Source organism: Rattus norvegicus, chromosome 16, assembly GCF_036323735.1.
Source record: "Rattus norvegicus strain BN/NHsdMcwi chromosome 16, GRCr8, whole genome shotgun sequence".
Classification (NCBI taxonomy): domain Eukaryota; kingdom Metazoa; phylum Chordata; class Mammalia; order Rodentia; family Muridae; genus Rattus; species Rattus norvegicus.
The window spans coordinates 18,069,118-18,087,848 of NC_086034.1; the positions used below are offsets into that span (position 1 = coordinate 18,069,118).

Here is an 18,731-nt window from a genome sequence, read left to right on the forward strand (position 1 = left end):
CTCCTCTGATCCTGCTGGCTTGAATACAGTCATCCCCTTGGTACAACCCTTTAGTCCCAAACAATGAAGATAAAGTTAGTTTGTAGAAAGAAGTACCCATTTTGAAAGTGATGTTTAATTGAGTGACAAAGTGATGAATGAGAGAAAGATTTGACTCTCATGAGAAAAGAGGAAAGAGAAGCTATTTGGGCAATGTAGAGAGAAGGAGGCAGCTTTACTTGAACAGACTGAAGAGAGAACAAGTTAGACACAGGTGAAGACAGAACGAACAAACCAGAGAATGAGAAGGAACCAGCAAGGTAGAACAGATTACTAGAGTTCATTTGAGGCAAAGCAATTCAGGAGAGGTTGAAACAGAGGCCAGTTTGAATCAGGACTTAGAGCCAGAAAAGGTGAGTTGAACCAGCCAGCAAGAGCTCAGAAAACAATAGAAAGGGTGAGCTTATTCAGTAGCAAGTCTCAGAGTCTTAAAACATTCTAGGCCTAGATTAGATTGTACAGAGGCTAGAAGCTTCGCAGGTTAGCAGACAGAGGCAATAAGCCTCCAAGACAATTCCATCAAATGAATAAAAGTTGCATTAACACTCCAGTGCCACCATCAGTCACCTTTTGATGTTTTGGCCTGAACTGGACAGAACCTCCAGCAGGGCAGCCTAGAGTCTGGCTTATGTTGACCCCAGCCTACATTTGGTTTTTTATTAGCATGCTAGAGATTTGAGCACAGGCCCTCGTACTGAAAGACCCTCAGAGAGAATCTTCCTTCGGGAAGGAGATCCCCAAGCCCAATGACCAGGCCGAGTCCACTCGGATGCAATCAGCAAGAGGGTTTATTGGAAAACACAGGTACCTGCGGGCACACAGTCTCTTCGGAGGACTTGCACGCCCAGCAGCTCCAGCATGGGGCTTTTATAGGGTTTGGGGAAGCAGAAGCGGGCGTACAGAAGCAGATGCATGGTTACAGGGACTTGATTGGTGGATTCAAATGAGGCGCGGATGCAGGGTCACGCAGCAAAAGAGTCCGGAATGTCAGGGGCTTATCCCTTCCTGCCAGATGGCCTGTGAGTCAGTTCCGATACCTCCGGCTGGTTCTGCATTCCTTCTTCCTTATCTTTGTGGTCTGTCCGTTTTTAAAGATTTATTTATTTATTATATACACTGTAGCTGTCCTCAGACACACCAGAAGAGGGCATCAGACCCCATTACAGATGGTTGTGAGCCACCATGTGGTTGCTGGGATTTGAACTCAGGACCTCTGGAAGAGCAGTCAGTGCTCTTAACCACTGAGCCATCTCTCCAGCCCATGGTCTGTCAGTTTTAACGGCGGGGCAGGCCCCACAGGACCTGGGCATGCCTGGACCTGCCCAAGCCTGTTTCAGTTCTGAGTCTGTGAATTTTGAAACTTACTCTTTTAACTTCATATTTTTAAACCTTAAATCTGTATAATTTTCTTTTCAGTACTTTTCAGAGAACTCTCTGAACAGTTCGCCAGTCCCTTGGCCAAATGTGGCCATCAAGGCATGTACAGGATTTTTGTGTTTAAGGTCCAAGGAAAGTTCAACATGACTTAACAATACTGACTACAGCTGGGGAGAGAAGGCGGTCATTGGTAGCATATCATCTAAGCTCCGCCCCACAGTTACCTGGCAACAGCCAGGTGTGCCCACTCACTATAAAAGGGGCTGCTGGCCCCCTCCTCTCTCCCTTGCTCTTGCCTTCTTGCTCCCTCTCTGTCCTCTTGCCCCTTCCCCCCTTTCTCCCCATTACCTCCCCACCTCTCTACATGCTCATGGCCAGCTTCTACTCCTCTACTTCTCTTCTCTCTCTTTCCTCTCCTCTTCTCCCCTTCCCTTCCCTCCCCCCTCTCTCTGCCTCTACTACCCTTTAATTCCCCTCCCCATGCCCTGAATAAACTCTATTCTTTACTATGCCATCGTGTGGCTGGTTCCTCAGGAGGAAGGGATGCCTCAGCATGGACCGACGGAGGTACATTTCACCCACACCTGACTACAACCATCAAAATATATCCCCTCTCTATCTTTTTATAAACACATCAGTCACTCCACAGAGGTGCTCCTTTGTGGACCCTAAACTCAGTATTCCGCAGCACATTTTCTGAAGTGAATGGGACCCCAGGCAACCTGAGAGATGGCCTTTGTACTATGCTCTGGTCCTTAGGAAGGCCAGTCGTGAGCAGTGGCAGATAGGCTCAGTCTCCATCTGTGCACTGTGATGTACGGCACAGGAGCACATGCACACACAAGTAATCATTAAAATGTAAAACATCCCACCCGGTGCCAGCTCCTTTGTGTGTCTGCTGTTTCTTCATCCCATGTCACTACATCTGGGTCAACCCCAAAGTCATGCAGGTTGCAGCAACAGGTGAGTGGAAGAGCAAAAAGTGGTACACACACAGGACACAGCATCATCCCTCTTCAGAAAGGAGAACATTCTGTGGATGTGGTAGTCAGGAAGGCGAGCAGGTGCTAGTGTGGCCCGGCCTTTAATCCCGGCAGAGGCCAGTCAGGGCAGTAGACTGAGAGCTGGCTCAGAAGAGTTCTTACTGTTCTCTCAGAGGACACAAGGTTTCTACTGCTGTGAAAAGACATCATGACCATGGTGACCTTTATGAAGGAAAACATTTTACTTGGGGCTGGTACACCGTTCACAGGAGCTGGTTCACAGGAGTTTAGTCCATCATCGTCCATGACGGGAAGGATGGTGGCACTCAGGCAGAAGTAGCTGAGGATTCCACATCTGAATCAGCAGGCAGCAGAAAAAGGACTGTATGCCAGTAAGCCTAGTTTAAGCTTTTGAGATCTCAGAGCACACCCCGCCCCATGGTGCACTTCCTCTGTAAACCACTGCCTATGGGGCTCATTCTGATTCAAACCACTAGCAACAAGGTTCAACGACCAGCACCACAAACCTTAGAGTCACCATAACTCCAGTACTTGGGGTCCAGTATCACTTTTGTTTTTTAAGGTTTAAATAGTTCTTTAGAGACATGATTTCTGTGTAGCCCTGGCTGTCTTAGAACTCTGTAGACCAAACTGGCCTTGAACTCAAAGATACACCTGCATCCGCCCGAGTGCTAGGACTAAAGCCCCACCCCGACCCTGCCCAGTTAAAATGTATATGTTTGTGTGTCTGTGTGTTGGTGTGTGCATACGAAAGCATGGGAAAAGTCAGAGGTGTCAAATCCCTGGAATCACGGGAGGTTAGCATCTTTTGTAAAACTGCTCAGGACTGAGACAAGCTTGTTTTACATTTCTAATGCTCAGAAGTCACATGAGAGTGAAGAAAGAGGTGCTCAGTGGCTGAAAGCACATACTGCTCTTGCAGAGAACCTAGTTATTAGCTCACAACCACAGTAAATTCAGCTCCAGGGAATCCTAGCTTGTTTACTAATTCACATGGCATTCCCTGAATTTCTCAAGGGCTACATTCTTCAGGAAGTACAATATTCTCCATCTTCCGGGCCTCAACCCTGTAACAGAGTACATTTAACCTAAGATGAAGCAGAGTTGCTGGTAGCTAAGGAAGACGGGGGCCATGGACCATAATTTATGACAGAAGAGTGGAAACAGCCAGGTCAGAGTTCGGGATGCTGGCAGCCAGGACTGGAAACTAGCAAGTTGGCCAGATGAAAACGTCCGACTGGCACCTCATCAAGCAGGGTCGGGGGAGGCCCCATGTCAGGGCTCCCGCCTCAGAGGTAGAAAACATGCGCACTGAGCGCGGAGGCGAGGTGAACAAGCGGAATGTAATGGTCGGCGAGCAAAGATGAGGAATGGCTTTTCCGGTCCTGCCGTCCAGTTCTTGCGGGACATGATTGGTTGTTCAGGGTCTGGATAGGCTACAGAAACTCTGCTTCAAAAAATGAAAGAAGGCCAGATATCAAGCCACAATTTTAAAAAGAGGCTCTCTAGGGACGAAAACGACTTATCTTTGAATAAACTGCGGCTTGAAATAAAACTCCGCCCCATGCGTAGCAGGGCGGACCTCGGAGGGGGAAAAAAAAAAACCCACGCAGGCACTTCCGCCCCTTTCTAAGATGGCGCAGGCGGAAGGGGCCTGTCACCGTCCGCTGGCGACGTCGCGGCTGGAGTTGAACCTGGTGCGGCTGCTTTGTCGCTGTGAGTCGATGGCGGCCGAAAAACGAGAACCGGACGAGTGGCGTCTGGAGAAGGTGAGGGAATCCCACGCCGCCGCAGAGTCCTGGAGCCCTAAGGGCGGGTGATCTAATCCACAGGCTACTGTCTCCGCCCCTTCTGGTCGGCGGCGACACGCCCCTCGTGCGTAGACCCCTGACGTCCCGGTTTCTCTCCCTACGGCCTCACGCACAGGCCACGCCCTCTCGATTCTACGTCTTCGCCTTTGCCCCCTCCCCTCTCTGGCTCCTCCTCTCCCGGTCCCACCCCTCTCCCTAGTTTGCTCCTGCCTTGGGGTACTGGCCTGGCTGACGTTGTACCTTCCTTCCCAGTATGTGGGTGCCCTGGAAGACATGCTGCAGGCCCTGAAAGTCCAAGCAAGGTGAGTGTGGGGGACCGAGACGCCTCCTCCCACGCTGCCACAGCAGCAGGTTGACTTTGTCCTGCTGCTTTTCAGTAAACCGGCCTCGGAAGTGATCAGTGAGTACTCCCGCAAAGTGGACTTTCTGAAGGGCATGCTGCAGGCTGAGAAGTTGGTGAGCCTGCCCTCCCATCCCTCAGGCGGGCCTCACTCAGTTTCCCACATCTCCTAGGACCAGGACACACACACCCATACTCCCCCAGTAACTTATTTTCCCCTTCCCGTGTCTCCTCAGACCTCCTCCTCTGAAAAGGCTCTAGCTAACCAGTTCCTGGCTCCTGGCCGCGTGCCCACCACAGCCAAGGAGCGGGTGCCTGCCACCAAGACTGTACATTTGCAGTCTAGAGCACGTTACACCAGTGAGATGCGGAGTGAGCTGTTGGGCACGGTACGATTCCCTCCCTCGTCCCTGGATAGCTAAGAGAGTAGTTTTCAGAGGGTTAGACTGGAATAGTACCACAAACCCTAGAGGGCCACAAACGATGAGGCTCCCCTAGGAAACCACTGTGCTCAAGAAGAGTGGTTGGCTGGGTGGTGATAGTGCATGCTTTGAACCCAGCACTCAAGAGGCAGAGGCAGGCAGTGAGTTTGTGAGTTTGAAGCCAGCCTGCTCTACAGAATGAGTTCCAGTAATCAGGGCTACACAGAGAGACCTTATCTTACAAAAAAAAAAAGAATGGGCCATGTCTGGTTAAACCCCAGAGTAGCAGAGTAGGCCCCACAGCTTACAAGAGTCTGCCCAAAGCACAGAGAGAAAGGGAGAGAGGGAGGGAGGGAGGGAAGGAGGGAGGGAGGGAGGGAGGGAGGGAGGGAGGGAGAGAGAGAGAGAGAGAGAGAGAGAGAGAGAGAGATTGATTTAGAAAAGACATCAAAATATGCATGGCCTCATTCCTCTTCTTCCTTTAGGAGTCCTCTGGAGGTGAGACATGCAGGACACGACTGTCCCTGCCACCCCGCAGCCCTCATGCCTGCCTGGTTCCCTTGTTCTTTCCCAGCCCAGGAAGAGTCCCCCAGGGTCATGTCTGAGTTATGCCTAAGGGGAAGCTGAGAAAGAGAGGGTGGTCCCCAGCACAGTGCTAGGCCACTGAGAGGGACCTGGGGCCAGGGTACACAGTTCTGGAGCGTGGGCAGCTAGCAGCTTGCACGCAGAGCAGCCTTCTGCTTAGCCGGGTGGCACAGCTCAAGGCCGGGAGTTTGGAAACAAGAAAGCAGCCATCTTCTTTGTTCTTGGCCTCTTTTGCTTCCAGAGCTGGAGGCAGACATGAGGAAGCGAGTGTGAGTATTCGGCCCCTGGCGTGACAGGGAAGGGAAGTGAGTGGCTGAAGCTGGGGCCCCTGAGTTGCTCTAAGGACCAGCTGCCTGCTGGGAGTCCTTTCTGGGGCTGCGGTTCCCAGACTGTGAAAGAGCAGGGGAAACTGAGTCCCCAGTAGAACTGAGGGTGGTGCCATGGCCCTGGGATCCTTGGGAAGTGCCATGTGGATGTCTATATCTCCCTGTCACTACTGGGGATCCACAAATGTGGGGTCAGCAGTGTGAAGGGGCCTAGACCTGCAGATGAGAAGCAGTCAGCGTCCGAGCTAGACCTCGTCCTCCAGAGGCACCAGGGCCTCCAGGAAAAGCTGGCTGAGGAGATGCTAGGCTTGGCCCGCAGCCTGAAGACCAACACACTGGCTGCCCAGAGTGTCATCAAGAAGGACAACCAGGTGTGGTGACATTGCAGCCTCTGCCTCAGGGCACTAAGAAAACTCTGCAAAAAAGGGGCATTGTGACTGGTGTTTTGCTGGTTGAATAGGAGTTTGATAAAGCCCAGAGGGAGGGGGTTGGCTGAGTATACTTGGCCGAGGGCACAACATGGGCCAGAAGCACAGGCTACTCAGAAGTCACACTTGGTCTCAGTCCTGTTGACACAGTCCCTTTTCCCACAGACCCTGTCACATTCGCTCAAGATGGCAGACCAGAACCTGGAGAAGCTGAAGCTGGAGTCAGAGCGGCTGGAGCAGCACGCACAGAAGTCGGTGAACTGGCTGCTGTGGGCCATGCTCATCGTCGTGTGCTTCGTGTTCATCAGCATGATCCTGTTCATACGCATCATGCCCAGACTGAAATAAAACAACACCCGCCCGCCAACCCGCACGCCTTCAGTGCCAGCGCGGGGTGTGTGTGAGAGAGAGAGTGTGCAAGTGAGTGTGTGCGAGTGCGACTGTATATGTGTGTGTGAATGTGTGAGTGTGTGTGAGTGTACGAGTGTGTGTGTGAGTGAGTGTGAGAGTGACTGTGTGTGAGTGCGACTATGTGTATGAGTATGTGAGGGTGACTCTGAGAGTGTATGTGTGTGTGCGTGTGTGTGAGAGTGACTATGAGTATGTGTGAGTGTGCCTGAGTGTTCAAGTGTGTGAGAGTGAGAGTGACTGAGTGTGTACGAGTGTGTGAGAGTGAGTGTGGGTATGTGTGTGCCTGGACTGCAGGGTGGTGCCAGCCAGGACCCTGTACCCTGAAGTTAGCCCACAGCTCCTCACCTGGCCACTCTGCTCCAAAGGCCTAGGGCAGCCCAAAACACAGCGAGACCAAGTCTCAAAAACAGGAAGAAAAGTTAAACCTGCCCTGGAAAGCAGTGGAAGTCATTGCAGTGGCCACACAGTTAGCAGTCCTAGGGAGGCAGACTCAGGCGGTCTCTGTTCAGAGCCAGCCTGGTCTACAGAGAAAATTATAGGCCAGACAGGGCGACATTGTGGGACCCTGACTCCATCTTCCAAAAATACCAGAAGGCTCGTCAAGTGGCTCAGCTGATAAAGACAACTGCCACAAAGCATGACAGCCTGAGTTCCACCCCAGAGCATGAGCAAAATAAACAGTAAGAATAAGGGACAAAAAGCCAATCAGAAACTATATTTAATATATTTACTGTAACTCCAGGGAATCTGACACTCACATACATGTACACACACATACATAGTTAATATAAGAAACGTCCATTCTTAGGGGTTGGGGAGATGACTGTAAGAGTATGCAGAGGGCTAGAGAAATGGCTCAGCGATTAAGAGCACTGACTGCTCTTCCAGAGGTCCTGAGTTCAATTCCCAGCAACCACATGATGGCTCACAATCATCTACAATGAGATCTGGTGCCCTCTTCTGGCATGTAGGCACACATGCAGATGGAACACTGTATAGCTAATAAATAAAATCTTTAAAAAAAAAAAAGAGTATGCAGATATAGGTTCGAATCCCCAGTACCCTTCTAAAATGGCAGAGGTGAGGAGCAGGAGCCTATCATCCCAGTGCTATGAGATACAGGCAGAACTACCTGGAGCTCACTGGCCAACCAGAGTAGCCAAAAGGTTTAGGGAAACTGTCAAAAAAAAAAGTAGGGCTGGACGACACCCAACTACCTGTACTGGTCCTTGCGTGTGTACAAAACCACAGAGATCTTTTTAAATACAATTGCTAAAGAAAGTTGGTAAAAACAAAACTACCTGGTTTTCCCAATAGACTGGGGAAAATGAAGAGGCCAAAGAGCGCTGTGAAGGGCTGTTTCCAACCCTGCGAGGAGCTCTCGCCACAGGCTCCGCCCGCCCGCAGAGCCCCGCCCTAGTGGTCGAGCGCCCGCGCCAGCGGCTCCGCCCGCAGTTCCTGCACAGCTGCGCTCCCGGCGGCAGAGCCAGGGGCAGCTCCGGGACAGGTGACACCGAGCGGAACCATCGGATAACCACAGGCGGGCAGGGGCCGGGAGCTCCGCGGGCCGAAACCCCGCGAGGCAGGAGGCAGGGAGGCGGTTTCGACTCGGCCCAGGGTCGACCTCCGCGGCTTTGCGCTTTTCCGGTTTCAAGGATGGGGCGGGGCCTGCGGTGCACCGTCAGCCACTCTGGTGCGTGACGGCACGGTGACGCCACGGCGCCTCTTCCACGCCCCTTTCCGGGGTCCGCACCGTGGGACAGAATCTGGGTTGCGCGGCCAGCCAACCGCGCTCGCGTATGCAAATACCCGCAGGCCCCTCCTCCAGGCGCCGCTCACGCGGTCCTCTGGCCTGCGGATCCCAGTCCAGGCGCTCAGGCCCTGATGCCACTTGCAATTCGCGCCCTGCCGCCGGGGGTCGCCAGAGCGCTACGGCACCATGCATGCCTGCCCGGGAGCGTCCGCAGCCCCGCGCCGGACGGCCGCACTGCCAGCCCAGGCCCAGTGAGCTCCGCACGAGGCCCCGGAAGATCGTGTTTGCGGATGAGCTGCAACCCCGGGCCCCACTGCACCCAGAGAAGCATCCCAGGGATCTGGGACCCCGCCCCAACCCAGTGCCTGACTACGAGCTGTGAGTGCCCTCTCTTGGCTTATTGTTGTAAGACCGGGTCTGGTCGTGTAGTCCAAGATAGCCTCTAAAGAGTAAGGATCCTCTTGCCCAGCCTCCTGAATTCATCATGCCCACGTCCCTCCGTGCTTCTTAATGACTGGGAACCAGAAAGGGGCAGTGAGGGTGGGGTTTTTATGAGAGAATAGGAGTTTAAGAAATTAGGAAATGGGATGGGTGGTAGAAGGCATTTTGATTTGGGGGTCCCAGCACCGGCACAGAAAAGCCAATTGCCATAATGGAGTGGAAAGACAGATTTCCCTGTACTCACACACTGATCCCTTCCAATCTGGTAGTAAGTACCCACCAGTGACCAGCAGAAGGGACCGAAGCCGCTATGCCGCAGTGTTTCAGGACCAGTACGAAGAGTTCTTGGAGCTCCAGCGGCAGGTGGGGGCCATGCAGGCTAAGCTCCAGCAACTGGAGGCTCTGCTGCTGTCACTGCCCCCGCCGCGAAGCCAGGTCAGCCCAGGACCTCCTGTGCCCCAGCCTCCCTGCGGCTGTGCTGCGTCTACCGGGTGGAATGCTGTCACAGCCATGGTGGCCCTTCTGAGCCCCTTCCCCACCTTGCCCTTTCAGAAGGAGGTTCGCATGGCAGCTCATGTCAGAAGAGAGTTTGAGAAGAAGCGGGTGGTGAGTGGAGACCCCTGAGGCCACAGATTTGGGTGTGTGTGTGAGTGGTGCTGTCCCAAATCTGGGACCATATAATCAAAGCTGAGGTTTATAATGAAAGGAGCTGAACAGCTTGAGGGCCTCTGGCCAGAGTGCCAGTAGGACTTCCTCAACTCTTGTTCCCCTAGGATCCTGGTTTCCTGGATAAGCAAGCTCGCTGTGACTACCTGAAGGGTAAACTGAGGCACCTCAAGGCCCAGATCCGCAAATTTGATGACCAAAGGGACAGCAACAGTGAGAACTCCGTGTACTTCTGAGTGTCTTAGACATGGTGGTCGGCTCCTCTTCCCACGGGGAACCACACCAGTTCTTCCCGGGAAAGCAAGTCCTGTTGAGAATCCCAGAGAATAAACATGGAATAGACACCTACTGTGTGCAGCTGCCTAGAAGCATCCCTCCATTTTACAGAGGGAGAAATGAGGTTCAGAGACCTGTCCAAGGTCTGGTATGGGGGCAGCGACTGTGTAGATCTCAGTCTCCTGGTGGGCATAAGCAGAAGGCATGAGTTGGGGGCAGCCTGGTTTAAGTGTTGTGATGGGACACAGCAGGGGTAAGGGCTGGGTGATGCTTGGGACCTGTGAGGGGGCGTACCCTCAGGACACCTGGTCCTGTCCACTCCACATAGATCCTCAATTTCCCCAGCCTAGGGTCAGTGCTGCATAGGCTGTGTGTGTTGTCTGATGCGTCTCTAACCCCTGAGCCACTGAGGATAAGACGCAGGCCAGGAGTACAGTTACCACCTAGTGCTAGGAAGATGTCTTCCAACAGAGGCCCACATGTGTGGGGTTTGTAGGAAAAGTAGATCAGCTAGTGCCTGAATGCAGACCTCGGTCCCACCCCCAAAGTTGAGCCCTTAACTCCCTGGCATTTTTCTTTTTCCAAGGCAGGATTTCTCTGTGTAGCACTATCCTTAAACTCACTATATGAACCAGGCTGGCCTTGAACTGAGATTGGTCTGCCTCTGTCTCCCATGTGCTGGGATCAAGGGCATGTGCCCGACACCACTGCTGGGCTACTCCCATGGTTCCTTTCATCACCACACATCAGCACAATTAAATTCACATCTTACTCTGTTATGTTACTTGGAGGAAGAAACTGAATTCAAACGGATCCCACTGTATGGTCTCATGAACATAGAAATGCATCAAGCTTTCAAGTGTGGCTTGATCTAGCCACTGCAAAGCTGTTTTGGAGTCTTATTCCTCCACAGTAGTTGAGACTCCCACCCCACTGGGACCTACAGAGCACAGGCTAGACCCTGGGGTTAGTTCCCCAGCACTGCAGAAGAAAGCAGAGGCTGACCAAGGATGGGAATATCTTTATTGTTGGCCATGATTTCATGGTTCCCTCCATGGGCCATGTGTCCAGGGGACCCTCCTGGCCCATAGCACCCCTGCCCAGCTGCAGTGGCCCTTCCAGATACCCAGGACCAGAGGCACTAGCATGCTGGCTCCAGACCCTCAGCCCCACCCTGCCGAAGGGCTGCCAGGACAAAGCTGGAGCCTGGGAGATCCGAATCTTTTTGGTTTCATGATTATTTAAAAAACAAACCAAACCAAACATTTCACAGTCTTTAAAAAAAGAAGTCAGTCTCAGAAGAGAAGCTGGGGCCCTGGTCCCCATGGTCCCTACAAGGCCCCAGCTTCCATGTGTCCTGGAAAGGACCATCACTAGCCCGAGCCATAGGGCCAGTTAAAGGTGCTCCCTGACAGAAGCATGTCCCGGATGAGCGTCTCGATGGGTGTCTTGCCCACCAGGCGCATGAAGAAAAGCTGGGAGATGAGGGATGCAGGCACAGCACGCAGGGCCGGCAGCCGCAGCAGCAGGCGTCCAAAGCGCTGGGGCTGTGATGGGTACTGGGCACGGACATACTCGGTGAGGGCCACCTGTGCCTTCTCCTGCAGGCTCTCAACATGGGCTGGGTCAGAAAGGCCACAGGCATCTGCAGGAAATAGGGATGACAAAGGCAGTCACGGTTGGGGAAGTAGGGTGAGAGGGGTAAGGATGCCACCAGAGGCAGGCGTAGCAGAGGGATGACCCCAGGGCATGTATGGGAGTATGTAAGTGAGTGTCCACCACAGACTAGCCATGTAAACCATGGAACAGGCTCAGGCTCCCTGTAGGAGGGGCATTACCGCTATGCACCACTTTGTGGGAATAGCCTCCAGGCCAGGTTCTCCCTTGGCCACCAAAAGGCCTCGCTCTGTAGCAGTGCCCAGATACCCCTTTTGCTCTCTCAGAAGGGAATTAGACAAGGTCTGGATCTGTATTCCATACAATCCTAGAACTCGCTGGTCCCTTGCTTCAGCTCACACCTCAGGGTTTCTAAAATGTTGCACTGTCCTCCCCTACCACACCAAAGGTACCTGAGGTATGGCCAGGGATAAAACTTAGGGTCATTATCTGTGTCCTCACCCAAGTGGCATGGCACAAGAGGCAGAGTGGCCCTGTGGGATATGGCCCCAGAACAGAGGCAGGAGCTCAGAGGTCTGCCCTATGAGTAGAGAGTAGCATTAATAGCATGGCCTAGAGTTTGCCTGAGTTGTATCTTCCAGAGTGTTTCACAGTCCAGTAGGGTACTGTCTAGATCAGCCTGAGAGCATGATGGGGCAATATCATGAGTAGGATGCAGAGTATGGTCTCCTGCAGCTTTGGTATGTGGCCTGGAGCAGTGTCAGGAACTGGGGATGAGGTGTATGGCCTTGTCTGAGTAGGGGCCTGGGGGTAGTGTTAGGCCAGAGCGCAGCAAGCCAGGCCAGGTGCAGCGGTGGCGTCATCAGGGATCAAAAGGGTGTGGCCTGAGGCAATGTCCTCTCAGTCTGGCTGGGGAGTAGCCCAAGTTGGCTAGAGAGGGGAGGGTATGGCCCGGTTGCCTGGCATCAATGCTGAGGCGTGGCCTTGAGTCCAGTTGGGAGCGGGGTATGTGGCAGAGTGGAGTCTACTTAGAGGCATGGTTTGTCCCCAGGAAAGGGCTGCTTAGGGCGTGGCCTATGTATAGATGGGGGCTCTGATAGGGCGGGGCGGCTCACCAGGCGTGAAGAGCGCGATGGCCTTGAGGCAGCCGTACTCGGCAGCATCCACCTGCAGGCGGCCCAGCTTGTCCACCTGCTCCTGGAAGGCACGCACCTGGTCCATGAAGGCCACCGCGCGCTCCGCAGCCATGGGCGCGGCGTGCAGCCCCGCGGCAGCCAGCAGCGGTGCCGTGTGCAGCGGTAGCGCCGCCTGCGCCGCGTTCAGCACGAACAGCTCGCTCCAGCTGAGCCGCAGCAGCGCCACCTGGTCGGCGGCCGGCAGCTCCGGGAAGAAGGGCGCGTGGCGGGCCCACTCGACCGTGCTGAACAGTAGGCGCGCCGCCAGCTCGCACACGTTGTCGATGCCCAGCACGGCGCCGCCGCCACCAAAGCGCCCAGCCGCGGGGTAGGGCTCAGCGCGCAGCAGCTGCGCGATCAGCTCGGACACCGGCGGCCCCGCGAACGGCTCGACTCCCGCCGCGCCCGGAGGGCTGCAGGCCGCGGGACCCGGGAGAGCGTGCGGGATGCGGCCGCGCTGCACCGCTGCAGAAGGAAACGGGCGCGTCAGACGACAGCGCGGGAGGGCCACCTCCACCCCGCGTGGCCGCACAAGTGACCCTGCACGCACTGGGCACTAGCAGTGTCTGGCGGCCACCTCAGCATCCCCACCAGCTGCACCTCCTCCTCTTGCAACGTTAAGGCCACATCTGTCAATCACCGAGAACTCCAGTTCTGTCCCTGACCTCTCCTGCTACTTGCAATTCTTCCCAGAGGGACCACATCGTTAATGCGGTATGGTAGTGGTCCCCAAGAGCAGGAGCTGCCATTGTTAGCAAGTGGTGCGTACCTGCCATCCCAGCCCTGGGGAGTGGAGGCAGGAAGGTCAGGAGCTCAAGGCCAACTCAGCATAAACTAAGTTTGAGGCCAGAATGGGCTCCAACTGTTTCAAAAACTAACTGGAAAAAAAAAAAAAGTCCAAATGCTTATCTGAGTCCTCTGTCACAAATGGAGTGAAAGTAAACTGAGGCACTGAGGCACGGAGCACAGGTTGGCTCCCCGAGGCATTTTAGCATGGGGAAGGCAGCCTGGGCAGGGAGCCAGGAGGCGTCTAATGAACGAGCTTTAATGAGCGACACCTGTCTCACTGGTGGGTGAACTCTAGGTCAGCCCAGGAAGAGCCAGAACCAGGGATGCAGGGGGCACAGGAGGAACCCAGGCCAAACAGAGAAGCTGGGGACCACCTGTCAGCTGGAGCCGGATTGGACCCCAAATGCTCCCAAGATGCTCTCTTTGCTCACAGGTCGGGAACCCCACCCTCACTATTGCTGCCTCATCCAGCCCTGGTCCTACTCCAGGGCCTTTGCCCAGAATGTTCCACATCTCCAAATCTTGCTCCTCCCCTCTCCCCTCCTCCTCCTCTTCTATCCAGTCTAGACGGCTGGAATTCAGCTCAGCACACTTCTCACCTATGTGCTCTCTGCCTGTTTCCTCCTGTGTCAAAGGTGGAAGGCCACTAAGCTACCTGAGTGATTCTGCTTTCAATATGCCTGTCAGGTGTGAAAGGCTGGCTGGGTGGGTGACTCCAGCTGAAAACCATTTGCTCACTCCTGCTAAGTACCACACCCTGCAGCAGGCCCTGGAGATGGACACACGATCCCTGTTAGTTTCAGAGCAACAAGGACTGGGGGTTCAACAAGCAGGGGACCTGGAGGAACTAACAATCAAGGTGAGGGAGGTGCCAGGCCACGTTTGGAAGGAGGAACAGCTATGCAAAGGCCCTGAGGCAGGACGGCACTAGAAGCAAGAGTCCCAGCGATCACAGGCTCTGACTAGAGAGAGACCTATCAGGACTTTCCATCTGACAGACAGGTCGAGGCAAATTCATTCTGGGCAAGGACAGAGCAGGAGTCACCTCCAACTTAAAGGGACTAAAGAATCATTAGAGAAGGCTGACGCTTGTTTGTTTTGTATGTGCCCAATGCATGTTTTTTCTAACCAGGTTTTGCTATGCAGCCCAAGCTGACTTCAGATTGGAAATCCTCCTGCCTCAGCCTCACAGATGCTGGGACGACAAGCCTGCACCATTATGCCTGACTGTCAGGTGTGAAGCCAACAATTCACAACGGCCACTGTCAGGTTCTCAGAAGCATGTTACATGATGTCCCAGGCTGGCCCATGCCCCGGGCTGGACTGGGAAGCTCAAGCAGCCTCCCCTTCTGCACCATCCCAGGCTCCCAACCCTTAGGGCTCTGAGTGGCTGCCTCTAGATTGCACTTGAATTCTGAGAGCACCTAACAGGATCTGAGACCTAGCTGTATAGTGTGTCTGTCCACCCAGGTCTCACGGGCAGGGACAGCCAACTGAGCCTCACTTTGGCAGCCTTTGGCTATAAACTGGCTGAACCCCGCCTTTAGCAAACACACAGAGCAGAGAGTAAACAAATTTTAAAAGTAAAAAATAATATTCCCAGTTCAAAAAGGGGGAGGTGGTCAGGGAGAAAGGGTAAGGAGCTGCCCTTTGAGGTCAGAGGTCAGGCAAGGCCTAGGGAAAGAGCTGAGTGGCTGAACCCCACACCAGGCATCTGGGATCCTAGTTGCCCCCCCTCAGATCCCCAACTCGGGCCTCGATATGGCCATGTCCTCATGGCTACTCACCCTCCTTGCGCATGCCCACCCGGAAGCACTTCTTGAGGCGACAGTACTGACACTGGTTCCGGTGATGCTGATCAATCTGACAGTCACGGTTGGACCTGGAGACACAGGCCAGGGTTCCCAGTGATGTGCCTGCAAACCCCTGTGAAACACCAGTGGGGGCTCCCTGGCCTGGGATGGTAACCCCAAAAGCACTATAGGAACTCAGTTCCCCAACTCGGAAGGGGCAATCTGATCATAATGGGTGAAGGACAGCACACAAGGGGAGCCCTTTAGAATGGGTTTTAAAGGATGCGCAGAAGTTCCCCGAGGGGGCAGATGGAAAAGCATTTTCTGGCAGAGGATACAATGGAACCAGTTTGAAACACAAAAGGATGGAAACCGAATCCTATTCCTTTTACTCGGTCACCATCATGCCAAGTGCCAACCATGAATGGAGTTACAGTACTGCGCTGGTTCAACCGTACAGCCTACGGTGAGAAGGAACAGACAGCACCTTTCTCCTGAGAACACCAGCCTGACACCCATGTCTCCATAAGCCCAAGACTCTTCCTCTGGACAGCCCTCGAAGAGTGTCCAATCTGGGTGCCAAAAAGCACCCAGACACGGAGATGAGAGGTGGAAATCAAGCTCTAGGTGCTGGCCTCTCCTCCCAGCCTGCTCCCGTATCACCCTTGGGCTGCTGCCCCATAAAGAGCCACTGAGCTGAGAGGTCCTGGGGGCTCCAGGACAGCTCCAGCCCCTGTGACTTTTAGAGGCCCCCAGGAAGGGGCCCAGCTAGGGCAGAGAGAACTCAAGCTAAGCCAGAACAAAGCCAGCAGCCAAGCGGTGATGGGGATCAGGGCGGCCAGGCGGAACTGGCCAGACCCTAGGCGGGCGGGCGGGCTCTGCTCAGGGAAGGTTTTGCCATCTCCACTGTGTGGTTAGGACAGACTAAAACCTATAAAACTCTAAGTTCTTCTGTGCTATGCTCCTTACAATGGCTGTTCCCATTTCTGTGTTTGGGGATGGGGGTAGTGGGCACTGTCCCCTCACTAGGCTGCCCAGGCTACCCTCAGCCTTCTGAGTAGCTGGGACTGTGTGTAACTCACAGTGGCTAGCTTCCCAATCCAATGTGACCATACCATGCTCACACACTGCCCACGGCTCCTGCTACCCTCAACCCAGCACTTCATGCCGTGTGCCTCTGCTGTGCCTGGGTGGGCTCACCTGACAGCGTGGGGGGAGGGTTCCTCCTCTGCCTCCCCTACCCCAGGGCTTTGAGGCCACTTCCTGAAGTGCCCCCCAACCCCAGATAGCTGCTGGTCCACTAAGGTTCAGAGAGGGAGACCAACCACAAGAGATCTCACAGCATAGGTCCTGAGGAACCCAGAGAGCAGGTAGGACCCTGAGCCTGCCCCAGTCCCCTTCACTCTCCCCAAAGACCCAGCCAGACCCAGCAACTCATTCCAGACGCAAGAATGAGGCCAAAGTCTGGTGGCCCAGTTACAGCTGGAGGAGGGGAGCAAGGCAGGTCCCACCAAGTCCAAACTCTAACATGGTGGACCCCACCTGACCTGCCACTAGCATCTACCTCTGGGAGGGGATCCAACTCCACACCCAGCCCCTCACCAGCACCCACAGCCCCACCTGATAAGTCCAGTGGGACAGGACCCTTCTCATGACCCTACAACTTCTCTGGAGCTCTGAGTAACTGGGAAACCGGGCTGCCTGCGTTGTTCTGAGGCCCTGCACGCTCGGGGGTAGGGGGGATGCAGAGCCCAGCATTTGCATGCGTAGATAGAAAGTGCTCTACAACCCCTAACCTGGACAGTTAACCTGTTTTTCAAGGGGCTTTCGGTCCCCGGAGGCAGCCAGTAGGCAAGACCACGCCCTGCACAGCCCTGCAGAGGGGTCCCCAGCAGACGGCCCTTCACTCATTAGAATAGCCCCGAAAAGTTTAAGGACTCATCCCGGAGCCCCAAGGCTGAACCAACCGAGGAGTGGGGGGTGCGGTCAATTCCGGTGGCCTTGCTGGCCCTCCGGCGGCAGCTTCCGGTGACCCAGAGCCTAAGGGGTACCCCTCTGATGGACAGGCACAGACCCTCGTGCATGCAGCCCCCCGCTTCCGGCGAAGGCAGCTATCCCGAGCCACCCACCGGGAGTCCCTCCAGCTGCCCATGCCAGGGCGACTTTGGAAGTGATATTTGACCCAAGGGCGCGCCGGATCGATCCGCGCGGCCGCAGACAATGGCCCCTGGACGCCGCCAGCCCCGCGGTGCGACTTGCACGTCTGATTCCCGCGGGGCACCACGCGTGACGGGCTCCCACGAGAAAGGGGGCTCTGGAGGCTGGAAGGAGGGTCCCCATTCCTGACAGCACCCCCGAGCCCTCCCCGCCTAACAGAACCAGCTCTCTCCTGAGCAGGAGGACAAGAGCAAGACCACCTGCGGGGGTGGGGGCACCTGCACTCATGCATCGCCAACTGTATACCGGATCAGGACTGAGGCCGAGCTTGTGGCCTGGAGCGGGAATGCGGGTGCGGGGAAGGTCAGCGCCAGGCCCAAGGTGACCGAGTAGGTCCGGGCCGGCACGGTGGCCGCGCGTGGAGCTCACCGGCAGGTGTAGCTGAGATTGCGGCGGATGCTGCGCTTGAAGAAACTCTTGCAGCCCTCGCAGGTGAACACGCCGTAGTGCTTGCCGCTGGACTTGTCCCCGCACACCACGCAGTCCACCTGCAGCCCCGGACGCTCCTCGTCACCCGGCTCCGCGTCGCTAGTCGCCCCGGGAGGCGAGGCCGAGTCGTCCTCGGTCGCGCGTGGGTAGCTCCCACCTGCCTTGTCCACGCCGTTCGTGTCGCCTCCGGGGCCGCCCCAGCCACCGGTCACCATGGCCATAGCCCCGGGGACAGCGGGGCCGGGGCGCCCCGGGACGAGTCCGTCCCCTCTGGGCACGCCTGGCGACCCGAGGGGAACCCGGCTATCCCGGGCGCATGCAGCCCGCGCGCTCGGGGGCTCCGGTCGCACCCCCCCAAAAAAAGTTTTGCGGCAACTTCCTGCGGCCGGTCCGCGCGCCAGGCAGGAACTGGTCGGGCCGGTTCCAGGCCAACTTTCCCACGCGTGCCCGCAGCCGACGGGGGCGCGCTAGAGGCGCGAGTCTGGGGCGCCCGGGTCCCGTGGTCCGGAGTCCTGGGGACCCGGTGGCGTCGCGCGGGCCATGGCCCGGCCCCGCCGCCCAGGCCAACTTAGTGACTCGCCATCCAAGCGCGCGCGGGCGCCCCCGAACCCGGGGGGAAACTTTGGCCGCAAGTTGCGCGGCGAGGGGGGAGGGGCGGCGGGAGCGCGCGCCGGAGACCAGGAGTCCCGCACGCCGCGCGCTCCCGGCCGCAATCGCAGAGGTCCGGCCGATAGAGCTGAGTGGAGAGTGCGGCCCGCGGCCTTCTCCGGATCCTCTCCCGGCCGAGCGCGCTCGCGGCCGGCCTGGGCCTGCGCCTGGGCCCGAGCCTCGG

The 18,731-nt window shown here is 55.8% G+C and overlaps 3 protein-coding genes across 8 annotated transcripts; 2 read left to right on the forward strand and 1 right to left on the reverse strand.

Moving 5' to 3' along the window:
• Positions 1–6,699, forward strand: Use1 (unconventional SNARE in the ER 1). 2 transcript variants are annotated; one of them, XM_006252855.5, is made up of 8 exons: positions 1–4,189; positions 4,484–4,533; positions 4,609–4,687; positions 4,808–4,960; positions 5,479–5,491; positions 5,820–5,847; positions 6,101–6,275; positions 6,498–6,699. In XM_006252855.5, exons 1-8 carry the CDS (start codon positions 4,055–4,057, stop codon positions 6,678–6,680), a joined length of 816 nt encoding a protein of 271 aa, XP_006252917.1. In that variant the 5' UTR covers positions 1–4,054; the 3' UTR covers positions 6,681–6,699. The 2 variants fall into 2 exon arrangements, with proteins under 2 accessions (XP_006252917.1, NP_001162571.1); NM_001169100.1 differs by having other exon boundaries at positions 4,047–4,189; positions 6,104–6,275.
• Positions 6,700–7,310: 611 nt separating this feature from the next.
• Ocel1 (occludin/ELL domain containing 1) lies at positions 7,311–9,951 on the forward strand. Of its 5 annotated transcripts, none has more exons than XM_039094292.2 (4): positions 7,311–8,874; positions 9,207–9,372; positions 9,490–9,575; positions 9,711–9,947. In XM_039094292.2, exons 1-3 carry the CDS (start codon positions 8,543–8,545, stop codon positions 9,559–9,561), a joined length of 570 nt encoding a protein of 189 aa, XP_038950220.1. In that variant the 5' UTR covers positions 7,311–8,542; the 3' UTR covers positions 9,562–9,575; positions 9,711–9,947. The 5 variants fall into 5 exon arrangements, with proteins under 5 accessions (XP_038950220.1, XP_008769301.1, XP_006252918.1 ...); NM_001106065.1 differs by having other exon boundaries at positions 8,182–8,874; positions 9,490–9,543; positions 9,711–9,951; XM_008771079.4 differs by having other exon boundaries at positions 9,207–9,575.
• A 934-nt stretch (positions 9,952–10,885) lies between these two features.
• Nr2f6 (nuclear receptor subfamily 2, group F, member 6) lies at positions 10,886–18,332 on the reverse strand. Its single transcript, NM_139113.2, has 4 exons — positions 17,840–18,332; positions 15,248–15,342; positions 12,612–13,136; positions 10,886–11,524 (listed from the first exon to the last, which is right to left on the reverse strand). Exons 1-4 carry the CDS (start codon positions 18,118–18,120, stop codon positions 11,253–11,255), a joined length of 1,173 nt encoding a protein of 390 aa, NP_620813.2. The 5' UTR covers positions 18,121–18,332; the 3' UTR covers positions 10,886–11,252.
• Between the last annotated feature and the right edge of the window lie 399 nt (positions 18,333–18,731).